The sequence below is a fragment of the Coregonus lavaretus genome (genome assembly GCF_964263955.1).
Source record: "Coregonus lavaretus genome assembly, chromosome: 10".
Classification (NCBI taxonomy): domain Eukaryota; kingdom Metazoa; phylum Chordata; class Actinopteri; order Salmoniformes; family Salmonidae; genus Coregonus; species Coregonus lavaretus.
In genome coordinates, this window is record NC_139997.1 from 3,440,301 (window position 1) to 3,459,851 (window position 19,551).

A 19,551-nucleotide genomic window follows, 5' to 3' on the forward strand; every position below is an offset into this window, starting at 1 on the left:
TGAGGCAAGAGGCGACCATTAGATGGTAGCTGATCCAGAACTGTGTATCTGAGTTTGTCCTCAATACACTGAGTTGTAACCTGCTCTCTTCTGTGCCAGTTGAATGGCTCACACCATATTACAGCTTCCAGTGGAAAGGATCCCAGTTTTATTACAGTCTTAACTCTGTAACCCACAGAGGACATAAGATGGTGTGATAGTGTGTCCCTGTAAGACTGTGTCTCTTCATTCAGAGCCAGTCACCAGGGACCTTAGACTTCCGGTATTCTGAGCTGTTAGTTTGTCTAATGTAATTACATTATCGCGTCATGTTTTCCATGCTTAGGGGGATTAGAGAGTCGAAAAGCTACAAATTCACAATATATAAGCTCTATCTCTGTGTGTGTGTGTGTGTGTGTGTGTGTGTGTGTGTGTGTGTGTGTGTGTGTGTGTGTGTGTGTGTGTGTGTGTGTGTAATTAACGAGATAGCTGTGGTGTCGATGTGTCAAGGTGAACCCAGGCATATGAAATTAAACTGTAAATCGCTCTGGATTAGAGCGTCTGCTAAATGACTAAAAATAAAATAAAATAAATAAACGGGCCCCAACGCAGAGCAGAGGACACACACACACACACACACACACAAATACACACACACACACACACACACAAATACACACACACAAATGTACACACACACACACACACACACACAAACCCACTTCTCAAAATGGTGTTCCATTCCAACACCGATAGCAGTGACCAAAAACTAATCATTTTCCATTTAGCCAAAGAGCTACTTAGCTTAACCAACTTCAATTAATAATCAAATAGATGCAATTACATTACGCTAATACTAGCGCTAATGCTACTTATATAAATGAAGTGGCCAGCGTCCAGCAGCTGCTATGGCTAGGGAAATTAGGCCTGGGCTCTAATCCTGGTCCTGGGTCTCACCTTGCATCCTCCCCCAGGGAGAGGGGGTGGCGGCTGGGGACCACAGGGCCAGTGGGAGGGCCTCTCTGGGGGGTTAGGATCACTTCTAATCACCCTGGTATTTACTGTATTTACAGGCCATGCAGGGATAAGCATTTAAGCCCCTTTTTTAATGTTATTATTTTAGCTGAACCCATGAGCAGAGTTAGTGATGTGTCAATATGAAACACACTGTAACACATGGTAGGCAGGGTTAGGCATAGTTAGGCAGGGTTAGGCAGGGGTAGGCAGGGGTAGGCAGGGGTAGGCAGGGGTAGGCAGGGTTAGGCAGGGTTAGGCAGGGGTAGGCAGGGGTAGGCAGGGTTAGGCAGGGTTAGGCAGGGGTAGGCAGGGTTAGGCAGGGTTAGGCAGGGTTAGGCAGGGTTAGGCAGGGGTAGGCAGGGTTAGGCAGGGTTAGGCAGGGTTGGGGTAAATGTCATTTCATTTCAGGCAAGTCAAGAAATAAACTGAAATGAGGAAAATTTGAATTTCAGTTTACTTCCTGAATTGACTGGATGGAACTGGAATAGACCCTAACACTGCTGGTGTCAAAGTTAGGCCCAATTCCCTCTATGAGATATGAATGAGAGCCGGAGGAGCAGGGTGGCGAAAGAAAATTCAACTTTTTTCAATTCACATGACATTCTTGTCTTACCTTTCACTGTGGCTGGCAATGCCACATCTCACTAGCCGCTAGGGATTATTTTCTCGAAAATATACCAAGTTTCAATACCGCAAATATTCATATTTACCCAGAGAGTCCTGGGAAATTCCGCAAAAATTGGAAGTGCCCATTTAAAGCATTTGAAACCAAGATATCGTCACTATGCCAGGGCTTTCCCCGAGGAAGCGGGCTTGGCTGTGCCACTAGGCATAGCCACAGGAAGCAGGTGTGTGGAGGGTGCTGCAATCACAATGAAAAAAATAAATATATATATTTTATTTATTTATTTGGTCACTGGGCCTTTATTATTCCTGTCTGAGTGGGCAAAAATAGTCGTCAGCAGCTCAGCGAGAAAACATTATCTCAGCAACACTCCCCCCCAAACACTTCATGTCTGTGATCAATCCCTGTGGCAGAGATGCCTATGTAGTGAACTGTGCAATAGCAGTATCAAATGAGTGACTGTCTGAAGAGTCACGATGACAGCTCAAATAGCGCACACGTTCTTTTATAGGCTGTACTGCAGGGGTTTTCCTGTAGGGTTTAATTAACTGCACCAAAGAGCCCTTTCTGCTACTGACCTTTTAAAAGGAAGAAGTGTGTAACAGCCAATGAAAACAACAAGAGTAAACGGTCCCAGACCGACGTCATCGTTACATGCCAAGCTCAACCCTCTTTCCCACCGTGGGAGTAGGGTGAAGTTGCCCCTAGATGCTGATCCTGGGTCAGCTTTGCATTTCCCCCCAACTACTGGTTAAGGTTAGGATTGGGGAAGGGGAAGCTGGTCCTAGACCTGTATGTAGGGGAAACCTCAGGCTAGTGCCACATTGGGGAACATGTTGTAATTTCCCGAGTCTTGTCATTTAATTTTGGGGGTAAATGTGTTAGAGTGTTCCCTGGACAGAGATCCCGAGATCCCAGTTACCCCGTGTTAATACCCACTTTTAATAGGCACTTTTCTTCTCAAATATACATTTTACACCATTGAATAATGCAACCAAACTGTATTACACTCTTGTGTAATGCAACAATTCACAGCATGTAGCCTATTAGTTTTGGTCCAAATGCGAATGTCATCAAATTTGGTTTATACTCAAACTTCAGGTGGTTATGCCTTTTTAATATAAACATGATTGACGCTTCAACTAGGGTCCAGAGATGGTTAGGTTAGCCTGCTACCAGATCAGGAAAAACTCTGGACCACAGGAAAACAATTACACAGACAGACCCCTATGTTCAGACTGAGGGGTATCCCCATAGAGGAGACAGACAGACCCCTATGTTCAGACTGAGGGCTATCCCCGTTGAGGAGACAGACAGACCCCTATGTTCAGACTGAGGGCTATCCCCATAGAGGAGACAGACAGACCCCTATGTTCAGACTGAGGGCTATCCCCATAGAGGAGACAGACAGACCCCTATGTTCAGACTGAGGGCTATCCCCATAGAGGAGACAGACAGACCCCTATGTTCAGACTGAGGGCTATCCCCATAGAGGAGACAGACAGACCCCTATGTTCAGACTCAGGGCTATCCCCATAGAGGAGACAGACAGACCCCCTCTCTGCCTTTGCCTCTATTCCTCAGTGGTCCCAGCACATAGCCATATGGTGCAGAGTTAGGAAACACGGCCTGACCCAGATCTCATACAATCCTGTCCTGCTGTATTCCTGTAAACCCTGCCTGCCTGTGAACGCACCGTATGTGTGTCTAGTACTCTCACTAATACTGATCCCTCTATTACCCACAGTTGAATCCCTGGTTAGGGATTATTGCCTCTAAACATAACAACATTTAGCAAAGGCTGTTTTAATTGATATTGTTTACAGATGGTTTGTCATGGAGGCCAATGCCTTTCAATATCCTCAGAAAAACTACTCATGATACCCAGTTAAATGTGTGTGTGTGTGTGTGTGTGTGTGTGTGTGTGTGTGTGCTTGCTCGCCCGTGTGTGTATATGTCAAAGAAGCTAAAAGTTGTCAAATCCTTCGTTAATGTGAATATAAAATGTGAAAAATAAATGAACCAATTATTGATCAATAGTGGCCTGACTGTTTGAGTAAGGAACATTTAGGCCCTGGCAATCTGCTTGGATACGGTGTGTTGTCCTGGCAATCTGCTTGGATACGGTGTGTTGTCCTGGCAATCTGCTTGGATACGGTGTGTTGTCCTGGCAATCTGCTTGGATACGGTGTGTTGTCCTGGCAATCTGCTTGGATACGGTGTGTTGTCCTGGCAATCTGCTTGGATACGGTGTGTTGTCCTGGCAATCTGCTTGGATACGGTGTGTTGTCCTGGCAATCTGCTTGGATACGGTGTGTTGTCCTGGCAATCTGCTTGGATACGGTGTGTTGTCCTGGCAATCTGCTTGGATACGGTGTGTTGTCCTGGCAATCTGCTTGGATACGGTGTGTTGTCCTGGCAATCTGCTTGGATACGGTGTGTTGTCCTGGCAATCTGCTTGGAAATACGGTGTGTTGTCCTGGCAATCTGCTTGGAAATACGGTGTGTTGTCCTGGCAATCTGCTTGGAAATACGGTGTGTTGTCCTGGCAATCTGCTTGGAAATACGGTGTGTTGTCCTGGCAATCTGCTTGGAAATACGGTGTGTTGTCCTGGCAATCTGCTTGGAAATACGGTGTGTTGTCCTGGCAATCTGCTTGGAAATACGGTGTGTTGTCCTGGCAATCTGCTTGGATACGGTGTGTTGTCCTGGCAATCTGCTTGGAACTACGGTGTGTTGTCCTGGCAATCTGCTTGGAACTACGGTGTGTTGTCCTGGCAATCTGCTTGGAAATACGGTGTGTTGTCCTGGCAATCTGCTTGGAAATACGGTGTGTTGTCCTGGCAATCTGCTTGGAACTACGGTGTGTTGTCCTGGCAATCTGCTTGGAAATACGGTGTGTTGTCCTGGCAATCTGCTTGGAAATACGGTGTGTTGTCCTGGCAATCTGCTTGGAAATACGGTGTGTTGTCCTGGCAATCTGCTTGGAAATACGGTGTGTTGTCCTGGCAATCTGCTTGGAAATACGGTGTGTTGTCCTGGCAATCTGCTTGGAAATACGGTGTGTTGTCCTGGCAATCTGCTTGGAAATACGGTGTGTTGTCCTGGCAATCTGCTTGGAAATACGGTGTGTTGTCCTGGCAATCTGCTTGGAAATACGGTGTGTTGTCCTGGCAATCTGCTTGGAAATACGGTGTGTTGTCCTGGCAATCTGCTTGGAAATACGGTGTGTTGTCCTGGCAATCTGCTTGGAAATACGGTGTGTTGTCCTGGCAATCTGCTTGGATACGGTGTGTTGTCCTGGCAATCTGCTTGGAAATACGGTGTGTTGTCCTGGCAATCTGCTTGGAAATACGGTGTGTTGTCCTGGCAATCTGCTTGGAAATACGGTGTGTTGTCCTGGCAATCTGCTTGGATACGGTGTGTTGTCCTGGCAATCTGCTTGGATACGGTGTGTTGTCCTGGCAATCTGCTTGGATACGGTGTGTTGTCCTGGCAATCTGCTTGGATACGGTGTGTTGTCCTGGCAATCTGCTTGGAAATACGGTGTGTTGTCCTGGCAATCTGCTTGGAAATACGGTGTGTTGTCCTGGCAATCTGCTTGGAAATACGGTGTGTTGTCCTGGCAATCTGCTTGGAAATACGGTGTGTTGTCCTGGCAATCTGCTTGGAAATACGGTGTGTTGTCCTGGCAATCTGCTTGGAAATACGGTGTGTTGTCCTGGCAATCTGCTTGGAAATACGGTGTGTTGTCCTGGCAATCTGCTTGGAAATATGGTGTGTTGTCCTGGCAATCTGCTTGGAAATATGGTGTGTTGTCCTGGCAATCTGCTTGGAAATACGGTGTGTTGTCCTGGCAATCTGCTTGGAAATACGGTGTGTTGTCCTGGCAATCTGCTTGGATACGGTGTGTTGTCCTGGCAATCTGCTTGGAAATACGGTGTGTTGTCCTGGCAATCTGCTTGGAAATACGGTGTGTTGTCCTGGCAATCTGCTTGGAAATACGGTGTGTTGTCCTGGCAATCTGCTTGGAAATACGGTGTGTTGTCCTGGCAATCTGCTTGGAAATACGGTGTGTTGTCCTGGCAATCTGCTTGGAAATACGGTGTGTTGTCCTGGCAATCTGCTTGGAAATACGGTGTGTTGTCCTGGCAATCTGCTTGGAAATACGGTGTGTTGTCCTGGCAATCTGCTTGGAAATACGGTGTGTTGTCCTGGCAATCTGCTTGGAAATACGGTGTGTTGTCCTGGCAATCTGCTTGGAAATACGGTGTGTTGTCCTGGCAATCTGCTTGGAAATACGGTGTGTTGTCCTGGCAATCTGCTTGGAAATACGGTGTGTTGTCCTGGCAATCTGCTTGGAAATACGGTGTGTTGTCCTGGCAATCTGCTTGGAAATACGGTGTGTTGTCCTGGCAATCTGCTTGGAAATACGGTGTGTTGTCCTGGCAATCTGCTTGGAAATACGGTGTGTTGTCCTGGCAATCTGCTTGGAAATACGGTGTGTTGTCCTGGCAATCTGCTTGGAAATACGGTGTGTTGTCCTGGCAATCTGCTTGGAAATACGGTGTGTTGTCCTGGCAATCTGCTTGGAAATACGGTGTGTTGTCCTGGCAATCTGCTTGGAAATACGGTGTGTTGTCCTGGCAATCTGCTTGGAAATACGGTGTGTTGTCCTGGCAATCTGCTTGGAACTACGGTGTGTTGTCCTGGCAATCTGCTTGGAAATACGGTGTGTTGTCCTTATCCTTGTAAATAGCCTTGTTTCTCTGCCACCAGTGTCTCCTCTGCTCTGTCCTACCATTACTACACTGTTCTTCAGAACTAGCTGACCGTGCAAGCAACATATTATATAAATTAACCTCTCGCTCTTACTTGTCCCAAGCCATACGACTTCTAGTCAATACAGGGTTTTCACGGTCATGTCTACGATCATTCTGATGTTCAGAATAGACCGTTGTTTCTCTACGTGGTTCGTGTCAACCGTATGAACACAAGACAGACAAGAGGCAAGACTGATTCTGTGAATTCTCATAATTTTGTAATTTCACCAAGATGAAGTCAGTTGTGACAAGAGACTGTTCCAGATGTTTCCATACAGCTAGCTGAGGCTACATCACTGATAGGAAACTGTTCCCGGAACAGATGAACAGACAGACAGTTTCATACAGCTCACTATACACATCTGGGATGAAACTGACAACAGCTGGACTCTGACCAGATAGACCAGTTATATTATACATGTAGCTAACGTTTCCTTTCTGCATATCTCATCTTATCTTATCCTATTGGAGAAGAAATGGTCCAAATAATTATTTAGAAAATAAATGTATCTGTACATGCAATTGACAAACTACTATGCATTTGAAGGCTTATTTTGGAGAAAAAAAAGATCCTGTTAGATGGTAAGGAAGTAAAGATGGAGAGAAAGCGGGTAGAGTAAGGGGTAATTACCATGTTATTGTCTTGGTGTTCGTGTTCACTCTTCCCCTGCATGTTGTGGTGGGTGACCCTGTAGGAGAAGTCCTGCAGTCGCTGTGCCTCCTGTTGGTCCCTCAGAGCGTCTCTCTCAGTATGTCCTGTAGGGAGGTCAGGGCCTGCTCCAGAAACCGCAGTGTGTCTGTCCGGGCCTGCTCCAGAAACCGCTGTCTGTCTGTCCGGGCCTGCTCCAGAAACCGCTGTCTGTCTGTCCGGGCCTGCTCCAGAAACCGCAGTCTGTCTGTCAGGGCCTGCTCCAGAAACCGCAGTGTGTCTGTCCGGGCCTGCTCCAGAAACCGCAGTCTGTCTGTCCGGCCTGCTCTCCACTGATATACACACCTGCAGCTCCCTTTGAGCAAGCAACAACCCCTAAACACACACACACACACACACACACACACACACAGGGTTAGTATGTTGGCATACACTGTACAGCAACCGCTACACACACACACACACACACACACACACACACAGGGCCCAATGTTACATAGGAACAGAATTGAAGGGTCAAAGCCACTCAGACCACAGCAATTTGACAGGAACACTCATGGATACACTCAATATGGCCGCCGGTGCATCTTTCACAGAATTGACTTAAATGTGAATTTAGGTTCTAGAAATGCAATTTCAAATAGTTAGCACATTTACATATTAGCTAGCATTCAATCATTATAGTACCTCAATATGAAGGGCTACCCCTAGACTAGTGTTTCCAAAACTCAAAGGGTGATTAGTTGATGATCAGTTGATTATTTGAATCAGCTGTGTAGTGCTATGGCAAAAAACCAAAACGTGCACCCCTTGGGGTCCCGAGGACCGAGTTTGGGAAACCCCGCCCTAGACATAAAAAAACTAGACTAGCCAAAAGGGTGCCCCTATAGAGAAAAACGGCCAACCAAGCTTCCAGTACTCACAGTACAAGCCTCTACGTTTGACCCTCTCTGTTGCCTCAACCTCTGTTCTCTGGCCCTCCGTCACTCAGCTCAGTTCAGGAGCTCCAGTTTGTTGAACCTCTTTCAGGCTGAAACACAGAAAGAAAAAGAGAGGTTTTAACGTCAATGTTTTAGCTTAATAAGGACTCCAACACTCAGTTAAGGCTTACAGGAAGAACATTAACTACCCCACTGGGCGCACACTGGTTGAATCAACGTTGTTTCCATGTTTTTTTTCCAATGAAATTACATTGAACCCAACGTGGAATAGACGTTGAACTGACGTCTGTGCTCAGTGGGCAGTGTGTGTCCCTGAGCCACAATCTTATCATAGACAAAACAACTGTAAAACAGTACTTGTCAGGTCAATGATTAATCCTTCATAAAAGAACACTTCTAGAACACAATACTGAGTTCATTGGAAGACATTATTATTAGACTATTATAACCCACTGAATACAGTAAGCCAGGGTTCTTCAATTCCGGTCCTGGAGGGCCGAAACACCTCTGTTTTTCATCCTCTCCTTCTAATCAGGGGCTAATTCAGACCTGGGACACCAGGTGAGTGCAATTAACTACCAGGTAGAAATAAAAAACAGAAGTGTTTCGGCCCTCCAGGACCGGAATTGAAGAACCCTGCAGTAAGCGATGCACGATGGGTGTTGATTCATAATCTCTCCACCAGAGGACAGTATTTCATCATCTCTAAACAGTTTATGAGCGGCACTGAAATGACAGAACCTGACATTTTGGTTTGTAGGGAAGTAACATCTCATCCAAAGTAAAATTAACATCACTGCTGTTTCGACAAAATCTCCCATAATTATCATACGACACAGAGATCATATTAAATTCCTTTACCAAGATGAATGATTTTTAGGCATGTTACTAATATGTAATTATACGTGTATCTGCCACTATGGATGGCCACAACTACAGGACAATCAGGAAAGCATGGACATCCAGTGAAAACATCCCCGTTTGCTTTTATCACTTTATCATTCATAATAAACAGCTAAATCGATGCATATCTATCAAATGAATAAATCAAACCATGATTAGGCCAAAACTAAAAACAGGAAAACAGGTTTTGAGACTAAAAAATATATTTATTTCCATCAGGAAGTAATTACATAGAAGAATGGGTCACGGTGGGTATTTGTCCATCTAGCTGTTGGCTAAAACACAGCACACAGGCCTCCAGTGATTAGGGGCCGAGTTTCACACAGATCCACTCCGCGTGGGCATGCCGTGTGTAAATCTGTTGGCATCTGCTGAAGGGATCAACAAAAAGCAGCGAGGCCTCATTAACCTTTTGTTTATATGGCGTTGGAAATGAGATCTACCCAGCATGCAGCAGTGATACACAAACACACACACAAACACACACACAACTACACACAAAGACACGCACATGGCGGACTCACGCAGAGCTGATCGCCAGCTGTCAAGCTACTCCGATTAGACGCTTAGAGAAAATATTAATTGTGGATGTATATAAATACAGTTCACTCCATCGTTGTGAGTGAATTTCTAAAAATATTTCCCAACGCACATATGTTTTATGTACACCCATCTTATGTATATCACATCTATTAGTATGTATTTATTAAGGATCTCCATTAGTTCCTGCCAAGGCAGAATCTACTCTTCCTGGGGTTTATTATGGATCCCCATTAGTTCCTGTTTTATTCATTTTTTAAATTAAATGTGTTACAATTCATAAAATGAATGAATGTATACTATTCTTTACTATGCTACTGTTAGAAACCTTCCAATCATGTAACCTTCATGGTGTGACACAGACACACTCAAGTCTTTCTTCTTTCTTCTCACTGTGAAAGCTGGCAGAGAAGCTGTCTGATTACACCCATACTGATAACGATACTGATTACACTGATACAGTTACCGATACAGATACAGATTACACTGATACAGTTACTGATTACACGGATACAGTTACCGATATAGATACGGATTACACTGATACAGTTACCAATACTGATACCGATACTGATTACACGGATACAGTTACTCATATCGATACAGACTACACTGATACCGATACGGATACCGATACCGATTCAGTTACTGATACCGATACTGATTACACAGATAAAGTTACCGATACAGATACCGACTACACAGATTACACTGATACAGTTACCGATACATATACTGATTACACTGATACAGCTACAGCTACCGATACATATACTGATTACACTGATACATATACTGATTACACTGACACAGTTACCGATACCGATACCGATTACACTGATACAGTTACTGATACATATGCTGATTACACCGATACAGCTACAGATACATATACTGATTACACTGATACAGCTACAGCTACCGATACATATACTGATTACACTGATACATATACTGATTACACTGACACAGTTACCGATACCGATACCGATTACACTGATACAGTTACTGATACATATGCTGATTACACCGATACAGCTACAGATACATATACTGATTACACTGATACAGATACTGATTACACTGACACAGTTACCGATACCGATACTGATTACACTGACACAGTTACTGATACAAATACTGATTACACTGATACAGTTACAGATACTGATTACACTGATACAGTTACTGATACTGATTACACTGATACAGTTACTGATACTGATTATACTGACATAGCTCTTTTGGATGGAAATGTATGACAATTCAGCGTGGGAAAATGTCACTTTTTAGTTTCCCCGCCGTAAAACAGTACATCGGCAGATATATTGGCATTGGTACATTTTGCCCCCCCCCCCAAAAAAAAAACGGAATTGGTATCGGATCCAAAGCAACATATTGGTCGGCCTCTTCTCTAAATGTCACCTCAGCAACCCCTCAGATGAGAGAGTTGACAAATCAAATGTTGAAAGAAAAAGGCCATCTCAGCACAATTTTAACTACTCAGAATGAAACTGTAACAGATAGGATTGATCAGATGAGGAGAGGACGATATTAGATGATAAGATGTCTGAGTTGAAAGAGATACAGTATATCTCACCAAATGGGTGTCGAGATATACAGTTACAGATACCGATTACACCAACATATTTACTGATACCAATACCGATTACACCGATACATACACAGATAGGTATACTGATTACACCGATACCAATACAGATTACACCGATACCGTTACCGATTACACTGATACAGTTACCAATACCGATATTGATTACACAAATTACACTGATACAGTTACCAATCCCGATACTGATTACACCGATACCGTTATGGATACTGGTACCGATTACACCCATACAGTTACGGATACCGATACTGATTACACTGATACAGTTACAGATACCGATACGGATTACACAGATACAGTTCCGGATACCGATTACACTGATACAGTTACCGATACCGATTACACTGATACAGATACAGATATTGATTACACAGATACAGTTACTGATACAGATACTGGTTACACTGATGCAGGTACCGATACAGATACTGATTACACCGATTACGCTGATACAGTTACGGATACCGATACTGATTACACTGATACTGTTACCCATACCGGTACCAAGTACAATGATACAGTTACTGATACCGATACTGATTACACTGATACTGTTACCCATACCAATACAGATTACACCGATACCGATACTGATTACACCGACACAGATACTAATACCAATTACACTGACACAGTTACTGATACCAACACTGATTACACCGATACAGATACTGATTACACAGATACAGATACCGATTACACTTATACAGTTACCGATACGATACAGATTACACTGATACAGTTACTGATAGCAATACTGATTACACACACATATACTGATACTGATACTGATTACACCGATACAGATACCGATTACACCGATACAGATACAGATACTGATTATAGTGATACTGTGGCAGTACATTCATTGTTTTACGTCAGATAGCGTCATTCCTACGCGACACTCGTTCCTCAACCAAGTGCAGGCGTAATCGACGTAAGCCAATGGGGGGCAGTATTAAGATATCATGAGCTTTAAATAATGAAACAATGAATGGATTGATGTTAACGATATTGCAGCAGCATATATCACAGAGACACAGCTTCATTGCACATCTCTAAATTAGAGCCCGACCAATATATCTGTTCCCCGAAATTATCGGCCGATATTGGCATTTTACCGCTATCAGCCGATAATTCCACTGATAACTGATATTGAATAAATAGGATTAAAAAAAGGGATGCTAATGCTAATCTGAACACCTGCGGCGATTTTCATGATGTCATTATTGTCACAATGTATGAAATCAACATTTGAAGCAGAGATGTTGGACAATTGCTCTTTTGGATGGAAATGTATGACAATTCAGCGTGGAAAAATGTCACTTTTTCCTTTCCCCGCCGTAAAACGGTACATCGGCATTGGTACATTTTGCCCCCCCCCAAAAAAAACGGAATTGGTATCGGATCCAAAGCAACATATTGGTCGGCCTCTTCTCTAAATGTCTCCTCAGCAACCCCTCCGATGAGAGAGTTGACAAATCAAATGTTGAAAGGAAAAAGGCCATCTCAGCACAATTTTAACTACTCAGAATGAAACTGTAACAGATAGGATTGATCAGATGAGGAGAGGACGATATTAGATGATAAGATGTCTGAGTTGAAAGAGATTTTTATTTTATTTTTATTTCACCTTTATTTAACCAGGTAAGCCAGTTGAGAACAGGTTCTCATTTACAACTGCGACCTGGCCAAGATAAAGCAAAGTAGTGCAATAAAAACAACAGGGTTACATATGGGGTAAAAAAAAAACATAAAGTCAGAAATACAACAGAAAATATATATACAGTGTGTGCAAATGTAGCAAGTTATGGAGGTAAGGCAATAAATAGGCTATAGTGCAGAATAATTACAATAGTATTAACACTGGAATGCTAGATGTGCAAGAGATTATGTGCAAATAGAGATACTGGGGTGCAAAAGAGCAAAATAAATAACAATATAGGGATGAGGTAGTTGGGTGGGCTAATTTCGGCTGGGCTGTGTACAGGTGCAGTGATCGGTAAGGTGCTCTGACAACTGATGCTTAAAGTTATTGAGGGAGATAAGAGTCTCCAGCTTCAGAGATTTTTGCAATTCGTTCCAGTCATTGGCAGCAGAGAACTGGAAGGAATGGCGGCCAAAGGAGGTGTTGGCTTTGGGAATGACCAGTGAGATATACCTGCTGGAGCGCAGACTACGGGTGGGTGCTGCTATGGTGACCAATGAGCTAAGATAAGGCGGGGATTTGCCTAGCAGTGATTTATAGATGGCCTGGAGCCAGTGGGTTTGACGACGAACATGTAGTGAGGACCAGCCAACAAGAGCGTACAGGTCACAGTGGTGGGTAGTGTATGGGGCTTTGGAGACAAAACGGATGGCACTGTGATAGACTACATCCAATTTGCTGAGTAGAGTGTTGGAGGCTATTTTGTAAATTACATCGCCGAAGTCAAGGATCGGTAGGATAGTCAGTTTTACGAGGGCATGTTTGGCAGCATGAGTGAAGGAGGCTTTATTGCGAAATAGGAAGCCGATTCTAGATTTAACTTTGGATTGGAGATTCTTTATGTGAGTCTGGAAGTTGAGTTTACAGTCTAACCAGACACCTAGGTATTTGTAGTTGTCCACATACTCTAGGTCAGACCCGTCGAGAGTGGTGATTCTAGTCGGGTGGGCGGGTGCCAGCAGCGTTCGATTGAAAAGCATGCATTTAGTTTTACTAGTGTTTAAGAGCAGTTGGAGGCTACTGAAGGATTGTTGTATGGCATTGAAGCTCGTTTGGAGGTTTGTTAACACAGTGTCCAATGAAGGGCCAGATGTATACAAAATGGTGTCGTCTGCGTAGAGGTGAATCTGAGAGTCACCAGCAGCAAGAGCGACATCATTGATATACACGGAGAAAAGTGTCGGCCCAAGAATTGAACCCTGTGGCACCCCCATAGAGACTGCCATAGGTCCAGACAACAGGCCCTCCGATTTGACACACTGAACTCTATCTGAGAAGTAGTTGGTGAACCAGGCGAGGCAGTCATTTGAGAAACCAAGGCTATTTAGTCTGCCAATAAGAATGCGGTGGTTGACAGAGTCGAAAGCCTTGGCCAGGTCGATGAAGACGGCTGCACAGTACTGTCTATTATCAATCGCGGTTATAATATCGTTTAGGACCTTGAGCGTGGCTGAAGTGCACCCGTGACCAGCTCGGAAACCGGATTGCATAGCGGAGAAGGTAAGGTGGTATTCGAAATGGTCGATGATCTGTTTGTTAACTTGGCTTTCGAATACTTTCGAAAGGCAGGGCAGGATGGATATAGGTCTGTAGCAGTTTGGATCTAGAGTGTCACCCCCTTTGAAGAGGGGGATGACCGCGGCAGCTTTCCAATCTCTGGGGATCTCAGACGTTATGAAAGAGAGGTTAAACAGACTAGTAATAGGGGTAGCGACAATTTCAGCGGCTAGTTTTGGAAAGAAAGGGTCCAGATTGTCTAGCCCAGCTGATTTGTAGGGGTCCAGATTTTGCAGCGCTTTCAAAACATCAGCTGTCTGAATTTGTGTGAAGGAAAAGCGGGGGGGGCATGGGCAAGTTGCAGCAGAGGGTGCAGAGTTGGTGGCCGGGTTAGTGGTAGCCAGATGGAAAGCATGGCCAGCTGTAGCAAAATGCTTGTTGAAATTCTCGATTATTGTAGATTTATCGGTGGTGATAGTGTTTCCTAGCCTCAGTGCAGTGGGCAGCTGGGAGGAAGTGCTCTTATTCTCCATGGACTTTACAGTGTCCCAAAACTTTTTGGAGTTAGTGCTACAGGATGCAAATTTCTGTTTGAAAAAGTTAGCCTTTGCTTTCCTGACTGCTTGTGTATATTGGTTCCTAACTTCCCTGAAAAGTTGCATATCGCGGGGGCTATTTGATGCTAATGCTGTACGCCACAGGATGTTTTTGTGCTGGTCAAGGGCAGTCAAGTCTGAGGAGAACCAGGGGCTATATCGGTTCTTAGTTCTGTATTTTTTTAATGGGGCATGTTTATTTAAGATTGAGAGGAAATTACTTTTAAGGAACAACCAGGCATCCTCTACTGACGGAATGAGATCTATATCCATCCAGGATACCTGTGCCAGGTCAATTAGGAAGGCCTCCTCGCTAAAGTGTTTTAGGGAGCGTTTGACAGTGATGAGGGGTGGTCGTTTGACCGCGGACCCGTTACGGACGCAGGCAATAAGGCAGTGATCGCTGAGATCCTGGTTGAAGACAGCTGAGGTGTATTTAGAGGGTATGTTAGTCAGGATGATATCTATGAGGGTACCCATGTTTACGGATTTAGGGTTGTACCTGGTAGGTTCGTTGATAATTTGCGTGAGGTTGAGGGCATCTAGCTTGGATTGTAGGATGGCTGGGGTATTAAGCATATCCCAATTTAGGTCACCAAGCAGTACAAACTCTGAGGATAAATGGGGGGCAATCAATTCACATATGGTGTCCAGGGCACAGCTGGGGGCTGAGGGGGGTCTGTAGCAAGCGGCAACAGTGAGAGACTTATTTCTGGAAAGGTGGATTTTTAGAAGTAGAAGCTCAAACTGTTTGGGCACAGACCTGGATAGTATGATAGAGCTCTGCAGGCTATCTCTACAGTAGATTGCAACTCCACCCCCTTTGGCAGTTCTATCTAGACGGAAAATGTTATAGTTGGGGATGGAAATTTCAGAATTTTTGGTGGCCTTCCTGAGCCAGGATTCAGACACTGCTAGAACATCAGGGTTGGCAGAGTGTGCTAACGCAGTGAATAACTCAAACTTAGGAAGTAGACTTCTGATATTTATGTGCAAGAAACCAAGACTTTTGCGATTACAGAAGTCATCAAATGATAGCGCCTGGGGAGTAGGAGTGATACTGAGGGCTGCAGGGCCTGGGTTAGCCTCTACATCACCAGAGGAACAGAGGAGGACTAGAATAAGGATATGGCTAAAGGCTTTAAGAACTGGTCTTCTAGTGCGTTGGGTACATAGAATAAAGGGGGCAGATTTCCGGGTGTTATAGAAAAGATTCAGGGCATTATGTACAGACAAGGATATGGAAGGATATGAGTAAAGTGGAGGTAACCCTAAGCGTTGGGTAACTATGAAAGAGATAGCATCGCTAGAGTCATCAATTGAGTCGGTCTCCGCGTGTATAGGGGGAGGTGCGAAGGAGCTAACTAAGGCAGGTTTAGCTAGGCTGGGGGGTCTACAGTGATATAGTACAATTAGAAATAACCGAAACAACAATAAACTAACCATGTTTGGGCTGAGGCTAAACATAAACAGGATGTAGTACCGTAAAAAGGAACAGTCCAGCAGATATCAGCTGTATAGCTGAGTTATCATAAGGTCCGGTGGTGAAGCAATAGTAAGAGGCTACGGCTAGCGTGTGCTAGCGGGCCAGGGCTAGCAGATGGATGGAATCTTCGTGGTTAACGTCGTAACCACATCAGACGATTTCGTCGGCAGACCAGTCGTGTAGGATCGGCGGGGCTCCGTGTCAATACTAGGTGGTCCCGTCCGGTTGACAGAGAGGTAGATAGCCGGGAGATGGGCCTAGCTCAGGATAATTAGCCAGACCACAGCGTCCGTTTTGTTGTAGCTAGCTGGTAGCGACGAATCCGGAGTTAAAGGTCCAGTGATTCAGTGATTCCAGCGGAAAAACTGATATGTTCTGGGTCGATAACGCGCTGTGCAGACTGGCCGAATATCCGGTGATCAATGTCCAGTGATTAAAATTAATCCCGCAGAAAAAAATCCAATGTTCTGGGTGAAACACCGCTAGCTAAGGCTAATAGCAAGTAGCTAGTTAGCTGGCTAGCTGGCTAGCTAGTTTCACTGGAGATTCTAGATAAAAGGTAAGTCAATAATAGAATCCGTTCCACATTGAGTGAGGCGGGTTGCAGGAAAGTATATTTTGTAGAAGGATGAAAAGTCTGATAGGGAAATAGGTACGAAAAATACAAAAAAAACAAGGTATTTACAGGCTATTTACAGACACACGACAATAACAGGACTGCACTACTTCGCCATCTTGGAAACGCACTACTTCGGACTGCACTACTTCGCCATCTTTTTTTGGTGAGATACAGTATATCTCACCAAATGGGTGTTGAGATAATGAGATAAATGTACATCAAAACTGAGGCTGTTCTTCAGTGGACTGAGACAATAGAACGTGATAAGTGAGGACAATATTACACTGAAGGATAACTGAAGAACATAGACCACAACACTGCCTATCAACCGCTACTCTCACCATGTTGATCTTGGCAACGGAATACATATTTGTTTTACGGTTACATAACAAAACTGAAAGCACTTGGTGGCTGTCTATGGGAAAATATCTGATGCACATACACAAATATGTCTCTCTTCGAAAACGAAAGTTCCATTTGAGATTGGGAAAGTACATGTACTTAATCCAATAAGGCCTATTGATCTGCAGTGAGGTGCTAACATGGTCGCAGTGTGATTAAGGGCTATTGATCTGCAGTGAGGTGCTAACATGGTCGCAGTGTGATTAAGGTATATTGATCTGCAGTGAGGTGCTAACATGGTCGCAGTGTGATTAAGGTATATTGATCTGCAGTGAGGTGCTAACATGGTCGCAGTGTGATTAAGGTATATTGATCTGCAGTGAGGCATTTCATTATTGTACTGAGACATTGGCACCTTGGCACCACTCTGAGCACTGATGGAATCTGCAGGCTTTCCCAGAACACAATGACACACCCCTGGCTTGAGTCAACTGATGTGCTTTAACTTGTCTTATCTGGGATGACACACAACAGGTGATAACCAAGAAGAGTGAGGGGGGGGGGGGGGGGGGGGGGGGGGTAGTTCAAAATAGTTCTACAAGCAAAGAATCCTCCATCCCAGCATGGCTGGAACTTTACAAGGCCTTTCTTCCAAAATATCCACACTTAAGACCCTGTGCCCACTACTAATCTTTTAAAAACTTTTTTTTTTTTAGATACCGTTGTCTTTCTGTGTGTGATCATACTATACACTGACAGACAAGCATCAACAGCATTGTGTTTACCTTTGCCCTGAGGCAGAACACGCTGCTGTCATAACATACAGGCAGCTTCCATATAATAATAATAATATGCCATTTAGCAGACGCTTTTATCCAAAGCGACTTATAGTCATGTGTGCATACATTTTTACGTATGGGTGGTCCCGGGGATCGAACCCTCTACCCTGGCATTACAAGCGCCATGCTCTACCAATTGAGCTACAGAGGACCACATATCTGTGTTACACTGCTTAAAAATAAAGCAGCAACAAATAGCATTTCATCCAGCCACCCCCACATCAGGATAATGTAGTTAAAACAGGGAGACCACAACAGGTAATCACCTCAATCAACTGTTATAAAAGGGTGGATCCACTACAAATCACCACAACCAGCTGTAGCTTTGACAACAAACAACTATGTTAGCTGGTTTACCACAAGCAGCTAGCATAACACCTTACATCACCGCAAACAAATAATCTTGAACCCAGCACCTTCCTGCTATATTTTCGCAGGTTGACGTTTATTGTCATGAGTCTTGTCCTGGAGGCAGAACTGAACGATACAGATACTGATTACACTGATACAGATACTGATTACACTGACACAGTTAACGATACAGATACTGATTACACTGATATAGTTACCGATACAGATACTGATTACACAGATTACACTGATACAGTTACCGATACTGATTACACTGATACAGTTACTGATACATATACTGATTACACCAATATAGTTACTGGTACAGATACCGATTACACTGATACAGATACTGATACAAATACTGATTACACTGATACAGTTACATATACAGATACCGACTACACAGATTACACAGATACAGTTACTGATACATATACTGATTACACAGATACAGATACTGATTACACTGATACAGCTACCGATACATATACTGATTACACAGATACAGATACTGATTACACTGACACAGTTACCGATACTGATTACACCGATATAGTTACTGATACAGATACCGATTACACCGATTACACTGATATAGTTACTGATACAGATACCGATTACACGGACACATATACCGATACCGATACTGATTACACATACATATACTGATACCGATTACACAGATACAGATACTGATTACACTGACAGTTATCGATACTGATTACACGGATATAGTTACTGATACAGATACTGATTACACTGATACAGTTACTGATACAGATACAGATTACACTGATACAGTTACTCACACAGATACCTATTACAATGATTACACTGATACATATACCAATGCCGCTACTGATTACACAGATACAGTTACAGGTACCGATTACACTGATACATATACCGATATCGATTATACCGATACAGTTACTGATACCGATTACACCGACACAGTTACCGATACCAATACCGATTACACAGGTACATACACAGATAG

The 19,551-nt window shown here is 43.8% G+C and overlaps 1 protein-coding gene across 1 annotated transcript in view; it reads right to left on the bottom strand.

Annotated features, from left to right (window-relative positions):
• Positions 1-19,551, bottom strand: part of LOC311136566 (uncharacterized protein) — a 53,727-nt gene that overhangs the window by 12,972 nt on the left and 21,204 nt on the right. Inside the window, exons 2-3 of the mRNA XM_084170751.1 lie at positions 8,017-8,123; positions 7,076-7,468 (exon numbers count right to left, since the gene is read on the bottom strand). Of these exons, the coding sequence (XP_084026877.1) occupies positions 7,076-7,117 (42 nt within the window). The 5' untranslated portion in view covers positions 7,118-7,468; positions 8,017-8,123. The remainder of the gene's footprint in view (positions 1-7,075; positions 7,469-8,016; positions 8,124-19,551) is intronic.